The sequence below is a fragment of the Tachysurus vachellii genome, chromosome 1 (assembly GCF_030014155.1).
Source record: "Tachysurus vachellii isolate PV-2020 chromosome 1, HZAU_Pvac_v1, whole genome shotgun sequence".
NCBI classification, from domain to species: domain Eukaryota; kingdom Metazoa; phylum Chordata; class Actinopteri; order Siluriformes; family Bagridae; genus Tachysurus; species Tachysurus vachellii.
The window spans coordinates 8,097,278-8,113,578 of record NC_083460.1 but is presented as its reverse complement, the minus strand read 5'-3'; the positions used below and the strand labels follow the sequence as shown (position 1 = coordinate 8,113,578).

The following is a 16,301-nucleotide window of genomic DNA, read 5'->3' as shown; positions in this document are numbered from 1 at the left end:
AACTAATAGGCCTATGCTGTTATATAGTTTATGACATTGTCCTCATTCATGACCCTAAATATGTCTGGGCTTGAGCCGAACTGTTTTAAATGGGAGCAACATTACAAATGATAAAGGAGTCCAAAAAGGCAACAAACACTTACAATAAACACCACCAGTCATAATCTCTCTCTCTCTCTCTCTCTCTCTCTCTCTCTCTCTCTCACACACACACACACACAAAAATTAATAAATGGAAAACTAAACAAATACTTTGTATTTGGTTAAATTGCAAGTGGGAGCTGCATCCAAATCAATGATTAAGGCTGCAAAATCAGCCACCAGCACTTAGAATAGAGCACATGTTAATCTGTGAACATGTTAATCACATGTTAATCCTATTTCTGTAAAATGTTTGTGAAAATTAAATGTAATGTAAATCTCCCAAGAAATTCTGTAAAGATGCCAAATACTTTGACAATCAATATATACTTAATACACTTCTGCTAATGCAAGGATTTTGTGTTTGTATTTTTTCCACACCAAGCCACGCCCCTCCATACGCCCCTCCCCATAACCAAAGCCCCACCCCCCAAAAATCCCACTCTAAGCTGAACTCAAAAGTTGGCAGCCCTGGTTGCCAGCCATACATTCCCTAAAAAGATCCAGGTTTCTGCAGGCATGGGAACTTCTAAATCAAAGCCTCTACAACTGACAGAATTTGGAGATTTGTGGGATATGCTGTAAATTTAAATACAGATTCAGCAAGCAGGGGGCATGGTGGCTTAGTGGTTAGCACGTTTGCCTCACACCTCCAGGGTTGGAGGTTCGATTCCCGGCTTCGCCTTGTGTGTGTGGAGTTTGTTGTTCTCCCCGTGCCTCGGGGGTTTCCTCCGGGTACTCCGGTTTCCTCCCCCGGTCCAAAGACATGCATGGTAGGTTGATTGGCATCTCTGGAAAATTGTCCATAGTGTGTGAGTGAATGAGAGTGTGTGTATCCTGCCTTGATGCCCGATGACGCCTGAGATAGGCACAGCCCGTGACCCAAGGTAGTTCGGATAAGCGGTAGAAAATCAATGAATGAATGAATGAATTCAGCAAGCTTTTGCATGATGTCAGATTGCACACCTTGATTTTGAAAGAGAGTACCATTTTCAAAAAATGCTCTCAGAAAGAGAGAAATACTTCTTCTTGATCAACATAACACAGAACCAATTCAAATGGTACAATGCCCTCAAGAAAGTCATGAAGCACATCAGGAGGATACCCTGATACTAGATGCAAGTGATTCAACCTGTCAATAATTGGGCATTGCTGTTTCACCTCATAGCAACTGGTTGAAGGTATATACAGCTACATTAATAGTTAATGTAAAGTATTTTCCCCATTTTTAATTATATAACAATTAAAATAAAGTATACTATAATTGCTAAAAGTGTGTTAGATCTACTTTAAGAAGTGAAGAAATGCTTCATTCTTAATGTTTTATTTTGTCATGTCGAGTCTCATCGCGACTCTCGCGTCCGGAGCAGATACGGTCTTGTGTTAATGTTGAAACTTTTGTCACTTTTCGTAATTTAAGTATCACTGTACAATCATACAAATGAACATATATCGAACAAAACATATATCAAGGGGCAAGTCACGCGTTCAAGGGTTTTAGATGTCTTTTGTAAAAGTGTCGTGTATTTCTACCTGTCTCTCTTAATTAATTTTTTTAATTCTAACTTTTTGTGAGAATTTTTTACTGTAAAATAAACTGTGAATGCGTTTGTGTAATGTCTTCTGTGTACAGAACCGTTATTTTCAGTCTGTGTGAGATAAATCAAACAAGTTTAAGTTGTTTGAAAAAGATTTTTATTGTGAAACATAATTTTTTTTTATTATTGTCAGAAAGACAACCATTAAAATCTATTCATTTGAGGAGAGCCAATTCACTTACACAATACCAAAAATATCCAGAAATTGTTTTACTATCATTTGTAACAAGTCATCTGGCAGCAGAAGTCATGTTGATGCGAGTATTCCCATTCATGGTTGATGATCTTAAACGTGATGTCCTCGTAGGGTGGTCTGGCTTGAAAACGCAGGATACCAAAGTCCTTGTTGTCCAGACTCGGCTCAAGGATGTACTGAGGCATGGAACGTTTGTCGATCAGGTCCGGGTAGAATATGTCTAACTAGTAACACTAGACAATTTTGAGGGGCGAGTTTTCAAAATCATAGTGTGTCTGGTTGTACTTGTTCCTCCCAAAGCCTGTGTGCACCCGGTTAAAGAAGCGAGGCTTGAGTGGCCGGTACTTGTCAGCCCACATGTACATTTTCCCAGTCAAGGGCATCTCGACGCTGAACTGGGCCTCCTCACCCCAATTCCATCTTTTGCACGTCGCGCAAATGCGTCCTCTGTGCTCTTGTTGGCGTCACCTGAACACAAACAAAATAATCACACAATTTTATATTATGGAGTAGCGAACGGCCTAGATTTTATGATTTTCGCCTAAATGACATACCCAACTAAAAAGTGGTACAGCTCCCACATACTTTGACACTCAGGGGTGTGCCTGGTCTCATTGGAAAGAAGACAATCTCTAGTTTCTGATCAGAGTGATTCTAGGCCTTACTGACACAGAGTTACAGAGGCTAGGTCTTTTGACTCAAAAATGGATTTTATATGAATTTTTTTCTACAGATATGTCTGTGCGTTTTTTTGTTTTTTTTTTGCCATTTTTTTGCCCCCAAAGAGTAAACAAGAGTTTCAAAGGCTTATAACTTTTGAACCCCTTTGCCTAGACCACTAGGCAGTAGTATCTGCTCAAAAAAAACAGGAATTCTGTGTGTGTGCTCTAGGATTGCGCAATAAAGCTCGAGAATTGCGCAATGACTGTTTTCACACGGCTCTAGCAGGCACCCCTCCCTTACCAGATGGCCCATGTCGCATCTTGTTGGAATCGTCTCCTTATTGGCTAAAGAGATATCAGGGTCCCAGACCATGAAATTGCTACTGGTGGGAACAACTGTCAAACAAAGGGAGGGTGTTCCAAATAGAATGGAGAGCCATCATTTGTTCCTTGGCTGTCTATCTCTGCTCTACGGGAACCTATTGGCTCATGAGAGGGCTTGTTTGATTGGTAAGACTCTGGACTACAAATTTGACAGCCAAGTGTAGTTTTATAAGTCTCCAATGAGAAGTGAGAGCCGAAAGAATGGACGGGAAGTGAACTACTGTTTACAGTTTTAGGTCAGAAACGTAATTATTGTGAGGCGAGCAAAGCGTTTTGGATTAAAAGGCTTGGATATTCCATTTCCTTGGATTCTTGGGGATTTATGAAAAATATTTGTTTTGGAAAATATTACCCCAGTGAAGAAAGGGAAGAGTTTAAATGTAAGTAAACAAACTGAACTAGCGCCGCTTAGTTCAAGTGACTATCAATTTGATTACATTTTTATGACTGCTATAAATCATATTATGCTTTGTGTGTGGGCTTAATAAAATCCTGAGAGTCTAAGCTTTCAAACAATGTATAACATGACTGAGAGGATTTAATGCTTAAAAGTTACAATGAAGTTGATGCAGCCTCGGCTCAGGGGGCGTGTGTGCCGTTAAGAGGTTTATCAGATCATTACTCCATTTCAAAGATGGAAGTGAGTATAAATTGTCAGGAATAATTATTATAATATGAATGAATAAATACTGTGTGCAGGTGTAATGAATGCTGCGACTTTTTTATTTATTTGTACATTTTCTACATTTTAAGCTTAAACTGTAATCAGTCTGAACACAATTATAGCTTAATGATGTCATTTAAATCAAGGTGTTTCATTTTTAATTTATTCTCCACTTGTAATCTAGGATTCTAGTGTCTAGTTAAACTATCTACTAAAATTGGTGCGTTTGTGTGTTTTACTATTACTTCTCCAACAGTGTATAGATGATGGTATACTTAGTACGTGACCTAATGAACTGGTATCAGGATGTATTTATTTATATACTTGGAAAGCACTTCTGCAAGTTGCTCAGTATAAAGACATCTTTCAAATGTTATGAATGTTTGTAAAGTTCAGGAAGACTTTGGAAACAATGACACAAATTCTGCAATGAGGTGACAACAGAGAATTTGAAAAACAGCTGACCACTTCAAATTTCCATACTAACTTTCAGTTCCCAAAGCAGAGGTTGCATAAACACACCTGTGACCTGCAGCTGTCTGCGAGCGTGTGCCAAGCGGGACCTCGGAGGGCTGTAGGAGCACGGGAATGTAACGACTCGAGTCGTACTCGGCCTGGCTCTGCTGGATCAGATCCTGCTCCGTCAGCACGGACTCCACTGCTTCGCTTTTCTTTCCATCCTCACCCTCGTCTGCTTCTCTTTCTCCCTCACCTCCCTCCTTCTTTGCAGAGGCTCTGGAGCTCGGCCCTGGGCTCTCAGCTCCACTCTCTTGCCGGGAGAGGAAATCCGTGGCAGTGCAGCACCATGGACAGCGCCGGTGATGAGTGGAGGAAAGCGTTCAGCACCAAAGTCAGCACCGCTGATTTGAGCCAAAAAGAGGGAAGCCAATCAGTAACGCAGCTGTCAATCACAGTAGTGTTGATACCTTCACGTCGGCAGCTGTATCACACTGCAAGAGTGAAATGTAGTTTGTACGATACTTCATACTGTGTTAATTTAACTTTAATAGCAACAGTAATTAAAACTATTTAATTAAAAAAATCAACCAAAATTCTCTTTTAAACCGATATATTTTTAAACTCATTTGGTTTTCAGTTCAGTGTCAGTGTTACAGGTACCGGCTGGCACCACATAAACAGCGTATATGCTCTCTCTGGAAACAGGAGAAATAAATCAGACAGGGCAAACTCTGCATCCGTTTTCTCATCTCGCTCAGCAGAAAGAGAGAGAGAGGATTTATTAAACATTCACAATTTAAATCCTCCTCAGTTACAAACACTCAATGTTCACTTTGACATAAACACAGTTCCAAAATAAAATACCATTTGTCTTTTTTCCTATATCTTTCAGCAAATACTGAGTTTTAAGTTTGGTGCGATTACATAAATCAAAATAACAATAACCAGTGTTACTCGGTAAATTGTGTCTTTTTAACTCAAAATAAAACTTATGTTATCACCTACATATGGTTCCTAAATGCATTTTGCATTTCCAGATAAAGTTATCTTTACTCTTCCTAAAATGCATGAGCTGACAGATTTCTTGTCTTGTCCAATGATCGGTAAGTTTCCATTCACAAACTATACCTACCACTTCCGGGTTGTCTAAATCGGTGCACGAAACACATTACAGTTTTTGCCTATTGCTTACACACTTTTTGCAGAATTTGGCTCATTATGTCAAAACTCTACACACAAGCCAATCAGACATAGCATATGGAGATTAACAACTCACATCTATGCCAAAATGAAACACTGCATTCAAAACTTAACACTCCTTTCTAAAAATGAAATTCTTGTAACAAAACCATACACACAAGCACCATTTGAATTACTCTTTCATATCATCAGCAACACACTGATGCGCTTTATATAAAACACTGCAGTCTTTGTGTTTTTATTTATATTGTAATTTTTTGTACTTTTGTAAAACTCAAAAGTAGATTTATTTAAAGATTGATTTGTTTAAATGTATTCAGTAATCAAACAAGAGTTTTTACAGAAAAAAAATTCTTAATAAAATAAAGAAAAATAGAATCACAAGTCATGACAATTAGCAACAAAACAAAAGTAAAAAACAAAACAAATACTGGATACACTGCTATTGTGGGAAAAAAACACACTTGTTTTGTGTGTGTGCACGTGTATGTGTGTGGTGGGGGCCTGGGGGGGGGGTGTCTTATGGATCCCGCCTTCTGTTTGGATCTGGCCACAAGACCTCGTCGACATCACAGGCGATGTCCTCGCGGGCTAGGCATCGGGGAAAATATCGTCTTGTGTGCCTAATCCACCCTTGGATGGATCCCACCTCAATGTCTCCACATGCCTCTTCCATTGCTTGCAGAAGAGGCATGCGGGCGTGTGGTTGCCGATCATAGACTTTCCACCGCCATGCTGAAAATAATTCCTCGATTGCATTTAGAAAGGGGCTGTAAGGGGGCAGGTATAAAGGTGTAAAATTGTTATGGTTGGTGAACCAATCTTGGACCAGAGCAGCCCGGTGGAAACTAACATTATCCCAGATGACAACAAACCTGGGCTGCTCTGGTTTGTCCTGTACAACTGCATGTAGTGCATCTAGAAATACAATGATCTGTCCTGTATTGTAGGGACCTAGAGTGGCATGATGATGCAGGACTCCTTGGACACTAATTGCAGCACACAAGGTGATATTTCCCCCACGTTGCCCAGGGACATTTACAACAGCCCTTTGTCCAACTATGTTACGGCCTTGACGCCTGGTTTTGGCCAGATTAAAGCCTGCCTCATCCACATAGATGAACTCATGTGGCTGTTCGGCGGCATCAAAATCCAAAACTGTCTGTAACAGAAAATATTGAATAGTGTTACTGAAAACACATACAGTAACTACAATGTCTACATTTTTACACAAGTAGGGGCTGGGTTGGGTTAGTATAGACAAAAACTACAAGATACAGACAGAGCAGGTGGCAGCATAAACCCTCATTCCCACATCACAATATATAGTATGTAAAGTAAAGTGACACATACCTGCACATAATCATGGCGCAGATCCTTGACCCTGACACTGTTCCTCTCAAATGGCACCCTGTACAGCTGCTTCATTCTGAAGTTATGTTTCTGTAGGATGCGACTTATTGTAGAAATGCTGTTGATATTGTTGAATACCATTCTATCTGCAATTATGCGCTGTTGCAACTCACGAATTCGGATTGCGTTATTTTCTTGCACCATTTGAACGATGGCAAGCTCTTGTTCTTGAGTAAAGAGACGTTCCCTTCCACCTCGTGAAGGTAGCCCAACCATTCTGTAAAAAATGCCACCACAAGATGTCATTGGTTATGTTCTTTTTCAAATACTGTACTTTCAAACTGTACACAGTACTGTAACATCACAATGATACTCCTTTACATATACTTCACAGCACTACTCATTTTTGAATAGTACTTTACAGTAATACTGTAATATGATACAGAATCATGTGACACATACAGTAGGTACAGTCTGGAGCAGAAACTTGAAGATATACCTGTTCTCCAGTCGGAATGTTCTTATTATCGATGCTACTGTGTAGCGACTGAGGTTAGGGTGGACTCTTTGCCCAGCCTCCCTCATGGATAAGCCATGATTTATGACATGGTCCACCAGAGTAGCCCTGATGTCATCCGATACACGTCTCCGCACTGGTCCTCGTCTTTGTCCTCTTCCACGTCCACGTCCACGTCCAACTCCTCTCTCTTTGTCCTCCTCTTACTCTTACTCGCATTGCCTCCATGCTTGCAAAGTTCTCAGAATGTCTTACCTGAGGCCTATTTGTAGTGCTAAGGCTCAGACCGATTGGTGTTCTGTTTTCTGTACAAGTGTTTTCAGGTGTGTATGTAAGTGCCTATAATTGCCAGATGAGTTTTGCATTTTGAACAGAGTGTTCTCCCAATGATAACAGGTGATTTCTTTTTTGAAAAATATGTCTAATGTAAGAAAACGTGTGTAGTGTTTCGCAATAAGTGTGCTACAGAATTGCAAACAAAGTGAAAAGTTGACAATGTGTTTCAGCTATGGTTACACTGTGTTTAAGCATATGCTACAAGAAATTTAGGTATTGAGGCTTTGGTCTAAGCATTCGGATTTAGTGTGCAAGCAATGGGCAAAAACTGTAACAAATCAGAAAACACATTAACAAATCAGAAAACACATTAACAAATCAGAAAACACAACGACATTTCAGACAACCAGGAAGCAGTTGGTATAGTTTGTGATTGGACAAGACACCTGTCACTCAAAGTATACATGAAGTTCAACAGTCTGCCGCAGGGAAAAGTTGGAATGGATGGATGGAATGGATTACTGTGGATTAATTCTGTTATTTTCTTGAACGGAGAACTTTATTTAAACGGAGAACTTTACACATTACACATAAGATTCCATACCTGTATATCTTGAGTGACAGGTGTCTTGTCCAATGATCGGTAAGTTTCCATTCAAAAACGATACACTACCGTTTCTGGGTTGTCTGACTTGTCGTTGTGTTTTGGGATTTGTTAATTTGTTTTCTAATTTGTTAATGTGTTTTCTGATTTGTTAATGTGTTTTCTGATTTGTTAATGTGTTTTGGGATTTGTTAATTTGTTTTGGGATTTGTTAATGTGTTTTTTGATTTGTTAATGTGTTTTCTGTTTTGTTAATTTGTTTTGGGATTTGTTAATGTGTTTTGGGATTTGTTAATGTGTTTTGGGATTTGGTAATTTGTTTTGGGATTTGGTAATTTGTTTTCGGATTTGGTAATTTGTTTTCGGATTTGTTCATTTGTTTTCTAATTTGTTAATGTGTTTTGGGATTTGTTAATTTGTTTTCGGATTTGTTAATGTGTTTTGCACTTCCCGGCCACCGTAAAAAATAGATCTCTGTCTGACGTGACTTTGGCTGCAACAGGTGACGTCATCAGGCGCGAAAATGTGACTGCTGCTATATATACATATACAGTATATCCCCATATTCGTAACACAGCCTTATTAACGGACATTCAAACATTCGGAAACATTTTACAATATTAAACTTTGGGTACTTAGCTTAATCTACTATTTCACCAACCTGGAAACAGGAGAAATAAATCAGACAGGGCAAACTCTGCATCCGTTTTCTCATCTCGCTCAGCAGAAAGAGGAAAACCGCAAAGCGGACCGAACTGACGCAAAGCCCCCTGGAGCACGATAAGCGCCATATTACCACCCGCTGGCGAACTCCACAATTACTCCTGACATTTATAAAAAATGTTTTAGTGCAAGGATGGTGGGACCAGGTTCATTACCCCTGAACAAATATTCACAAACATTAATTCCAATGAACAAATATTCACAAACATTAATTATAAAATTATAGAAACTACCACAAATGTGATAACACTTTAGTGGGCATCACATCAGAATTTTGGTTAATTTTTATATTTTACTCTTGCAGTGTGATACAGCTGCCGGCGTGAAGGTATCAACACTACTGGGAGTAAAGATGCAGTCTGTGTTTAAAGGTAAAATGTACAGCCAGCTGCAGGCACTGTACATGAACAGAGAGCGTAAGATCCAGGTCGGAGGCTCAAACCTGGACATCAGCTACTGGGAGAGTCTTATGCAGCAGGTGCGAGTCTACATGGCACGGGCAAGGTAAGGCTCTTCTACCAGTTGCTTATGCTAGATGTTAAAAATAATATGTTATTAATATAAACCCCTCAATGTTTCACATCCTAGACCATAGGTTTGTGCTGAATGTTCAGTTTTAAGACATATAATAGAAAAAATGGCACGGTGAGTTAGTGGTTAGCACGTTCGCCTCACACCTCCAGGGTTGGGGGTTCGATTCGTGCCTCGGGGGTTTCCTCCGGGTACTCCGGTTTCCTCCCCCGGTCCAAAGACATGCATGGTAGGTTGATTGGCATCTCTGGAAAATTGTCCGTAGTTTGTGAGTGCGCGAGTGAATGAGAGTGTGTGTGTGCCCTGCGATGGGTTGGCACTCCATCCAGGGTGTATCCTGCCTTGTTGCCCGATGACGCCTGAGATACGCACAGGCTCCCCGTGACCCGAGGTAGTTTGGATAAGCGGTAGAAAATGAATGCATGAATGAATGAATGAAATGAATACATTTTAGGAGGTTACATGATGCTATATGGTGTACTCAAAAATTATCTAAGGGAGTCAAAACCTGTAAATCAATGTACATCACGGAAATGCTTAAAAATATGTTTCTTCCTGTTTCTCCTTCCTATTTGCATATGTGTAAGGCTGTGACATCCAGTTAAAAACAAAAAAAATGTGTAGAAAATAGTGTAAGAAATTACAGAAATTGCACCCAAATTCCACTCCAAGGTACACATCTAAAAGAGCTCATTCCTAAAAAGGTTTAAGTATCATAAGGTAATACGTTTAGGACTCTAAACGTATAAACTTGATTCAATTATAAATATGGGAACGGCAGCAGGACATTAAGCATCACCACGAACAAAGGGTTTACGTGACTGCGATTACCATTTAAAGTGACCACTTGGTTGATAACAATACCAAGCCAAGGTCTACGTGGCCGCGATTACCATTTAAAGTGACCACTTGGTTGATAACAATTGTAACAATACCAAGACAAGGTGTACGTGACCATGATTAACATTTAAAGACAATCAGCTAAACAAGGTGTAGCCCAGCCATTTGGGAGACATTTAATTCTTACACTCAACACACATTCGACGCGGAACTTCATTTAAATTACCAAAAGGGAAAACTGTATATAATGCTTGAGCAGGATTTGCTCTGGGTTCTTATTGACTCCGATGAACCCAAAGTACGTCATGTATTTTGTCACTGCTATGCTGGAATAAACTTCTTGTTCTTCATTAAGATCATCACCATCATCGTCTTATTTTTACACTACGCATTTTTTATTTCTTCTTTTACGCTGTTTTTGATTCAGGGAACCCCCTCGTTTAAAAAAACCTAGAAAAGAAATGTTTTAGTGTAGAATAGAACATAGAGTAGAGTTTACTGATCATACGCAGGAGGAGTTATTATTATTGTTAAGCCTATTCTGTACATTTCTGTTTAAGATTCTTAAGGAACTCTATTAACCCGACGTAGGGTGGTGACAGTTGTATGTGAATCGTTGTTTCTAAAGTAACTGAAGCAAAGTGCTTAAGCTGATAGGTTTCTAAAGTAACTGAAACTTGTTGTGTGGTTGTTATAATTCTGTTAAGATTCTAAAGTAACTGAATCAGCCCGACGCAGTGTGGCAGTTGAATTATAGCTAAAAGTGTTTCTAAAGTAAGTGAAACAATAATAGTGTAAAGAGCCCGACGCACTGCGGCTCTGTAGAGTTTAAAGCAATAACCCGAGGTAGTGTGGTGTTGTCTAACAGACTGTAACAGTGTTTTAAACTTACGTTTTAAGTCCATGTACTGTGGTTAAGTAAACAGGTAGGTTTTAACGCAAAGAAACCCGACGTACTGTGGTTTTGTCCGACGTACTGCGACAGTGTTAAACTAACGTTTTAAGTCCAAAAGTGCTGTGACTAAGACTGTTTTAAAATATAACAAATAAAACCCGACGTACTGTGGTTTTGTCCAACGTACTGTGACTGTGTTACATTTTAAACTGTTTGTGAGTTTGTGAGTGTTACTGTTTGCGACTGAAAGTGTTGGTGAGGGTTATTGTTTGTGAGTGTTACTGTTGGTGAGTGTGTGTGAGTTGTGAAGTGTTACTATAGTCGAACTCAAGTGTGCCTGTGTCCGAAGCAGTGAGACTTTTTGAGTTCAAAAGCCCGAAGTATTGTGGCTGTTTTGTTCATTTTTGTCCCGAAGTACTGGAGCTGTGAATAAATAGACTAACAGTTAACTAGACAACCTGTAGTCACAGAAATTGTGTATAGTTGTAAGACTAAGATTTAAGGAAAGCTGTGAGTTTGTAAAAATGGAACAGCTGATTGTTAAGTACATTGCTAAACACGGTTCTCAGGGAATGTTTGATGGAATAGAGAACATTGTTGATAAACCGTATGAGTGGGCTATTTCTAAGTTTGAAAAATGACCCAAAAATGCCCAAGAACAAAAAAGGACAGATTGCCAATGCACTGCAGGCAGTTCTTGCATCGTGCAAAGTCACTAGAAAGACTTTAAATGCATTAAAGGCTGAAAATGAGCAACTGCAATCTAGACTAGATGAAGGGATTATCTCTAAAAGAGATTACCAGATTAATGGAATACTCTGGAAAGAAGAAAAGATTAGGATGCAGAATGAAATTGCACGCCTTAAAACTAACAACAGCATGCTTAGTTCATCTGTGGAAACATTGTTCAAAGATTTAGAGGAAGCAAAGTCTGCTTGTCAATTCCTGTTAAAAAATAGCACAACTGAAACTAGCTTCAGTAAGACATCTGTACAGTATGTGGCATGTGGAGTAATCAGGTTCCTGAAATGTTAGACAGTGATGAGAACTCAGAAAGAGATTCTCATTCAGTCAGGAGTCAATACTCTGACTGTACAGTTAAGTTCCCCATGACTCCAGTTCACTTGACTACAACTATGCGTGCTAATGAAGGAGTGGAGGAACCAGTGACCTCTACTATGGTCAGAGGGTTTAAACCCAATGAGCTCGAAGCTGTGATTAAAAGTATTGCTAAATTTGATCCTGCCAAACAAGATCCATTAGACTTTCTAAAAGTTTTCGAGCTATATGTTGACATTTACAGATTTACAGATGGTGATGCGTGTGTGTTGTTAACTGTGTGTTTGCCTGACACTTTGTCTGGAGCGTTAAATCAGAAAGTCAAAACTAGAACTGCCAATAAGTTAGAGAGGAAACAGGCACTGCTTGAAGTCCTCGGTGTAATGTCAGTTGACTGGGATAAAATATCGGATGTGCACATGAGGAAAGGGGAGCATCCCATGGCATTTTCAGAGCGATTATTGGAGACATTTAAAACTTTCAGTGGCAATCCTGACATCACACCGAATGATGTCAGTTTTAAATCTGCTTTGATTAACAAATGTGATTCACTCACCCGTTCTGCTGTGTCAATGTTTGTAACCCATCTCTCTGATTATAACGACATCATTGCTAAAATGACACAGTTTTTCAACAACAATGCTAACGCAAAGAGATCCCATCCTGTTTCAGCAGTAGGTGTCAAAAATCTCAATAAGAAAAGAGCCAGCCAGGTTTCCTGGAAAAACGAGAACTACACTACTGAAGATAGAAAGGAAAGACTACTCTCTCGTAACCCTGATAACCCCCTGGTGTGTTATTCATGTGGCAAGGAGGGACATATTTCAAGGGAATGCAAATTTTCCCTTAAGAAAACAGGCCGCAAAACAGATTTAAATCAGTTACAGGCTACGGTAAACAGACTGAGAAAGGAGCTCAAAAATCTGTGTAACTCGTTGCCTGCTGTTTTTCACCAAGCCACTCAACAAATTTGGCAAGGTCAGAAAAACAAAATGCATTCTGGTCAGAATGTGCACCATCACAAATTTGAAAGTAGCGATGACGTTGTGGTAAAGAATTACCAAAATGAGGACCCATGGTCTGCTCACTGTGAGAGACTAGGCAGTGATTCACATCATAAGCTCTGCCACAAAACTAAAAACCAACAACCTGGTAAGAGATCATTCCACATAGATCCATTAATATCATAAAAATCTGATGGCAGTCATAAGGTCCATGTAAATAGGCAAGTTTATGTTGTATGTGTTTGTAATGTTTTTGTGTGCTGTGTTTAAAAAAAAAAGGGGGGGGGTATAAATTCATTATGTTTTCAAGTGTTTTTCAGGTCAAAAAGAAATAAAGATGTGGGGGTGGCAGATGGACTTGGATGACAGCTCTCGTGACAGCATTAAAGATACGAGTGCCAACGCTGTCCCAAAGTGCTTATCTACAATGGATCCATGTTCTGGTCTTGGTGAACCTTACAGCATGATCTCCAAACCCAGATGAACAGGGTAACAGGAATGTATAAGGTCTTCTTGACAACAGCATTCCTAAGGTATCACAGTGCTATTGCAACCAGTTCATCACCACCTCAGAGAACATCTTCAAGTAAATAATCACAAGGATTTGTAAGGATTGGAAAAATTGTTTGAAAGGATTCTAAGTATGGACAATTTGGGAATATTACAGAAGAATGTATTAAAGAATGGACTTCAGGGACTTTTAGGTTTATCACACAGTTACCATCAGGAGAATGGCGAGGATTGGACATAGAACGCTGTGACAAAACTACATTGGTTTTATTTGCGAGTTTGATGCCTTGGAAAAACAAGCATTATCTGGGGCACCCCAGACTAATTATGAGGCTTGTGAAATCAATCTAACGCATGTCCACAATAATTTTACAAGAGTAATAGTTTCACACAGGAAAACATGTCACCACAACTCATGATCACTTTTCTATCTTTGTTAATGATAACCACATGATAACACTTGGTTCGAAATTAAGGTTACTTTACTTTGTATAATTCCAGAGACAGCTTGGTTCATAGGAAAATATTACTTTCCACATGTTAATTTCACTCTACAGACAATGTCATTGAAACCAGCAGACAATTAGTCTTTGAGGAAGATGTACCAGAATTTGATTTTGAGTTACCAAAATATATAATAATGTTATTATAGAATATGTTAGTCATTATGTCATAATGCAAAGAAAGGATGACCATATTGTCAAAGCTCAACAAGGTCTTGTAGGAAAAGATAATGTTTTGACTAAACAAATGCATGATGGTGATTTGGTTATTGCATATTATGATCTGATTTGAGATGTAACTTTCAAAACTGCAGTTTGTGTATGCATCTGATAATTTATTTGATAATTCAATGATCAATGTGGGACGTTCCCGTTGGCTGTGATGGTTTCTGAATGTCTCTGCTCCTAACCCAAGTAATATTTTACATAGAACCAAATTTTAAGAAAAGTCTGTGATAAGTTTGCCTTATGGAATGGAGCTAAAACCAGTGTGCGTGAGGTGAAGTTTCTATGACGGGTAAGATTCTCTGAGGGCCGAAGGGGAACAACCTAAGGCAGGGCTTCACCGAAGTGACCACTTGGTTGATAACAATACCAAGCCAAGGTCTACGTGGCCGCGATTACCATTTATTTTTTTCATTCTTCATTTATTCATTCTTATTGACTCCGATGAACCCAAAGTACGTCATGTATTTTGTCACTGCTATGCTGGAATAAACTTCTTGTTCTTCATTAAGATCTTCACCATCATCGTCTTATTTTTACACTACGCATTTTTTATTTCTTACAATAGTCATAACTGTTGCAGATCCAAACATTAAATAGACATAGTTTTATTAACCACTGACCTATGACACTTGTTTCATAGCTATGATTTTACTGACAGGGAAATGCTGGAGTACTCAGCAGTGTGCGCTTACAGGATACAGGACATCAGGGATGTGTTCTCTAAAGGTCGATTCAAATCGCTATACAGAGATGATCCCTTTGAAACATGGGTGACATACTACGGACCTGTGCCTGACCCTCGTCCAGGAGCTGTGAGTTCAACATTTACCAACATATTCTACAACAATCCTTTTTATTTGTTAGCTACAGTGATGGAAAAATTACCTAATTAAGTCAGAATATAATAGACAGAATCATTATCATTTACTGAGTAATAACCTACATAGTGACGTGCATGGGGTGTAACGTTTTAATTTGTATCTTTTGTATCCAAAAACACCATCTATGCAGTAGTTAATTATTAGCTTTGTGTTGCTCTCTCTATGTGTGCATGTGTGTAGTGTATTAACAGTAAAACAAGGGAGAAAGGGATTTCAACGTCTTTGGACCTGCCTGACGAAACCCTTCAGTTCATCCGAGACCACCCACTGATGGATCAGGCAGTGAAGCCTTCTGAGCAGCCCCTACTGGTGAAGAAAGGAGCTGTGTTTACTCGTATAGTGGTGGCCAGCACTACTGCCCTGGATGGGAGCAGCCATCAGGTCATGTTTATTGGCACAGGTAGATAAATATTTAGTGTACAGTTTACATCATTATACAGACTTATGCATGTATGTGTTAGTGTTCAATCAACTGTACAATCTTTGTAACAGCAAGCGGTTCAGTGCTGAAAGCAGTCAACTATGACGGAAAGATGGTGATAATAGAGGAGGTGCAGCTCTTTAAGCAGTCTGACCCAGTGAAGATATTGCGGCTCTCCGTCACCCTGGTAAGCCTCAGAGCACATTTACATTTTTCCTTCCCTGAAGCTACACCAAAAGATTATAGTTTTTTGAGTGATATTACACTAATTAATTGATTTATTAAGAAGACAAAATAGTTATCTATTTACTTAGGGAGAATGATAAAATGCATTTTCATTGAGTGAATTGTTTTTATTGTTTTGATAATTTTACAAAATATTATAGAAATAAAATTTTCTTACTGCTATTAACACATTTTAGGGAAAATCTAAGATATTCATATTAATTTTTTTGCCCTCATCATTCACACAAGTAGAACTAAAATAAAATAATACTTAATGACTTTCCCATCATGGCTATCCCAGTACTCATCTGATTCATTCATTATTTCTACTTGTGATTCAGTTTTAGTTTGATTCTGTTATAGTTTGACCATCTTTTTAATAACTGCTGCACATGTTCTTTCAGGGTCAGCTGTATGCAGGCTCAGA

The 16,301-nt window shown here is 39.0% G+C and overlaps 1 protein-coding gene and 1 pseudogene across 3 annotated transcripts; one reads left to right on the top strand and one right to left on the bottom strand.

Moving 5' to 3' along the window:
- The window catches only part of LOC132843199 (splicing factor Cactin-like), a 63,782-nt pseudogene that overhangs the window by 40,003 nt on the left and 7,478 nt on the right, over window positions 1-16,301 (bottom strand).
- Window positions 3,183-15,620, top strand: LOC132846279 (uncharacterized). 3 transcript variants are annotated; one of them, XR_009648481.1, is made up of 4 exons: window positions 3,183-3,361; window positions 9,082-13,595; window positions 15,006-15,159; window positions 15,409-15,620. XR_009648481.1 is itself a non-coding variant. In XM_060870927.1 (2 exons), the coding sequence occupies exon 2, from the start codon at window positions 12,048-12,050 to the stop codon at window positions 13,290-13,292; it is 1,245 nt and encodes a 414-aa protein (XP_060726910.1). In that variant the 5' UTR covers window positions 3,183-3,361; window positions 9,082-12,047; the 3' UTR covers window positions 13,293-14,971. The 3 variants fall into 3 exon arrangements, 1 of the variants encoding a protein (XP_060726910.1); XR_009648482.1 differs by having other exon boundaries at window positions 9,082-13,639; window positions 15,042-15,159; XM_060870927.1 differs by lacking the exons at window positions 15,006-15,159; window positions 15,409-15,620 and having other exon boundaries at window positions 9,082-14,971.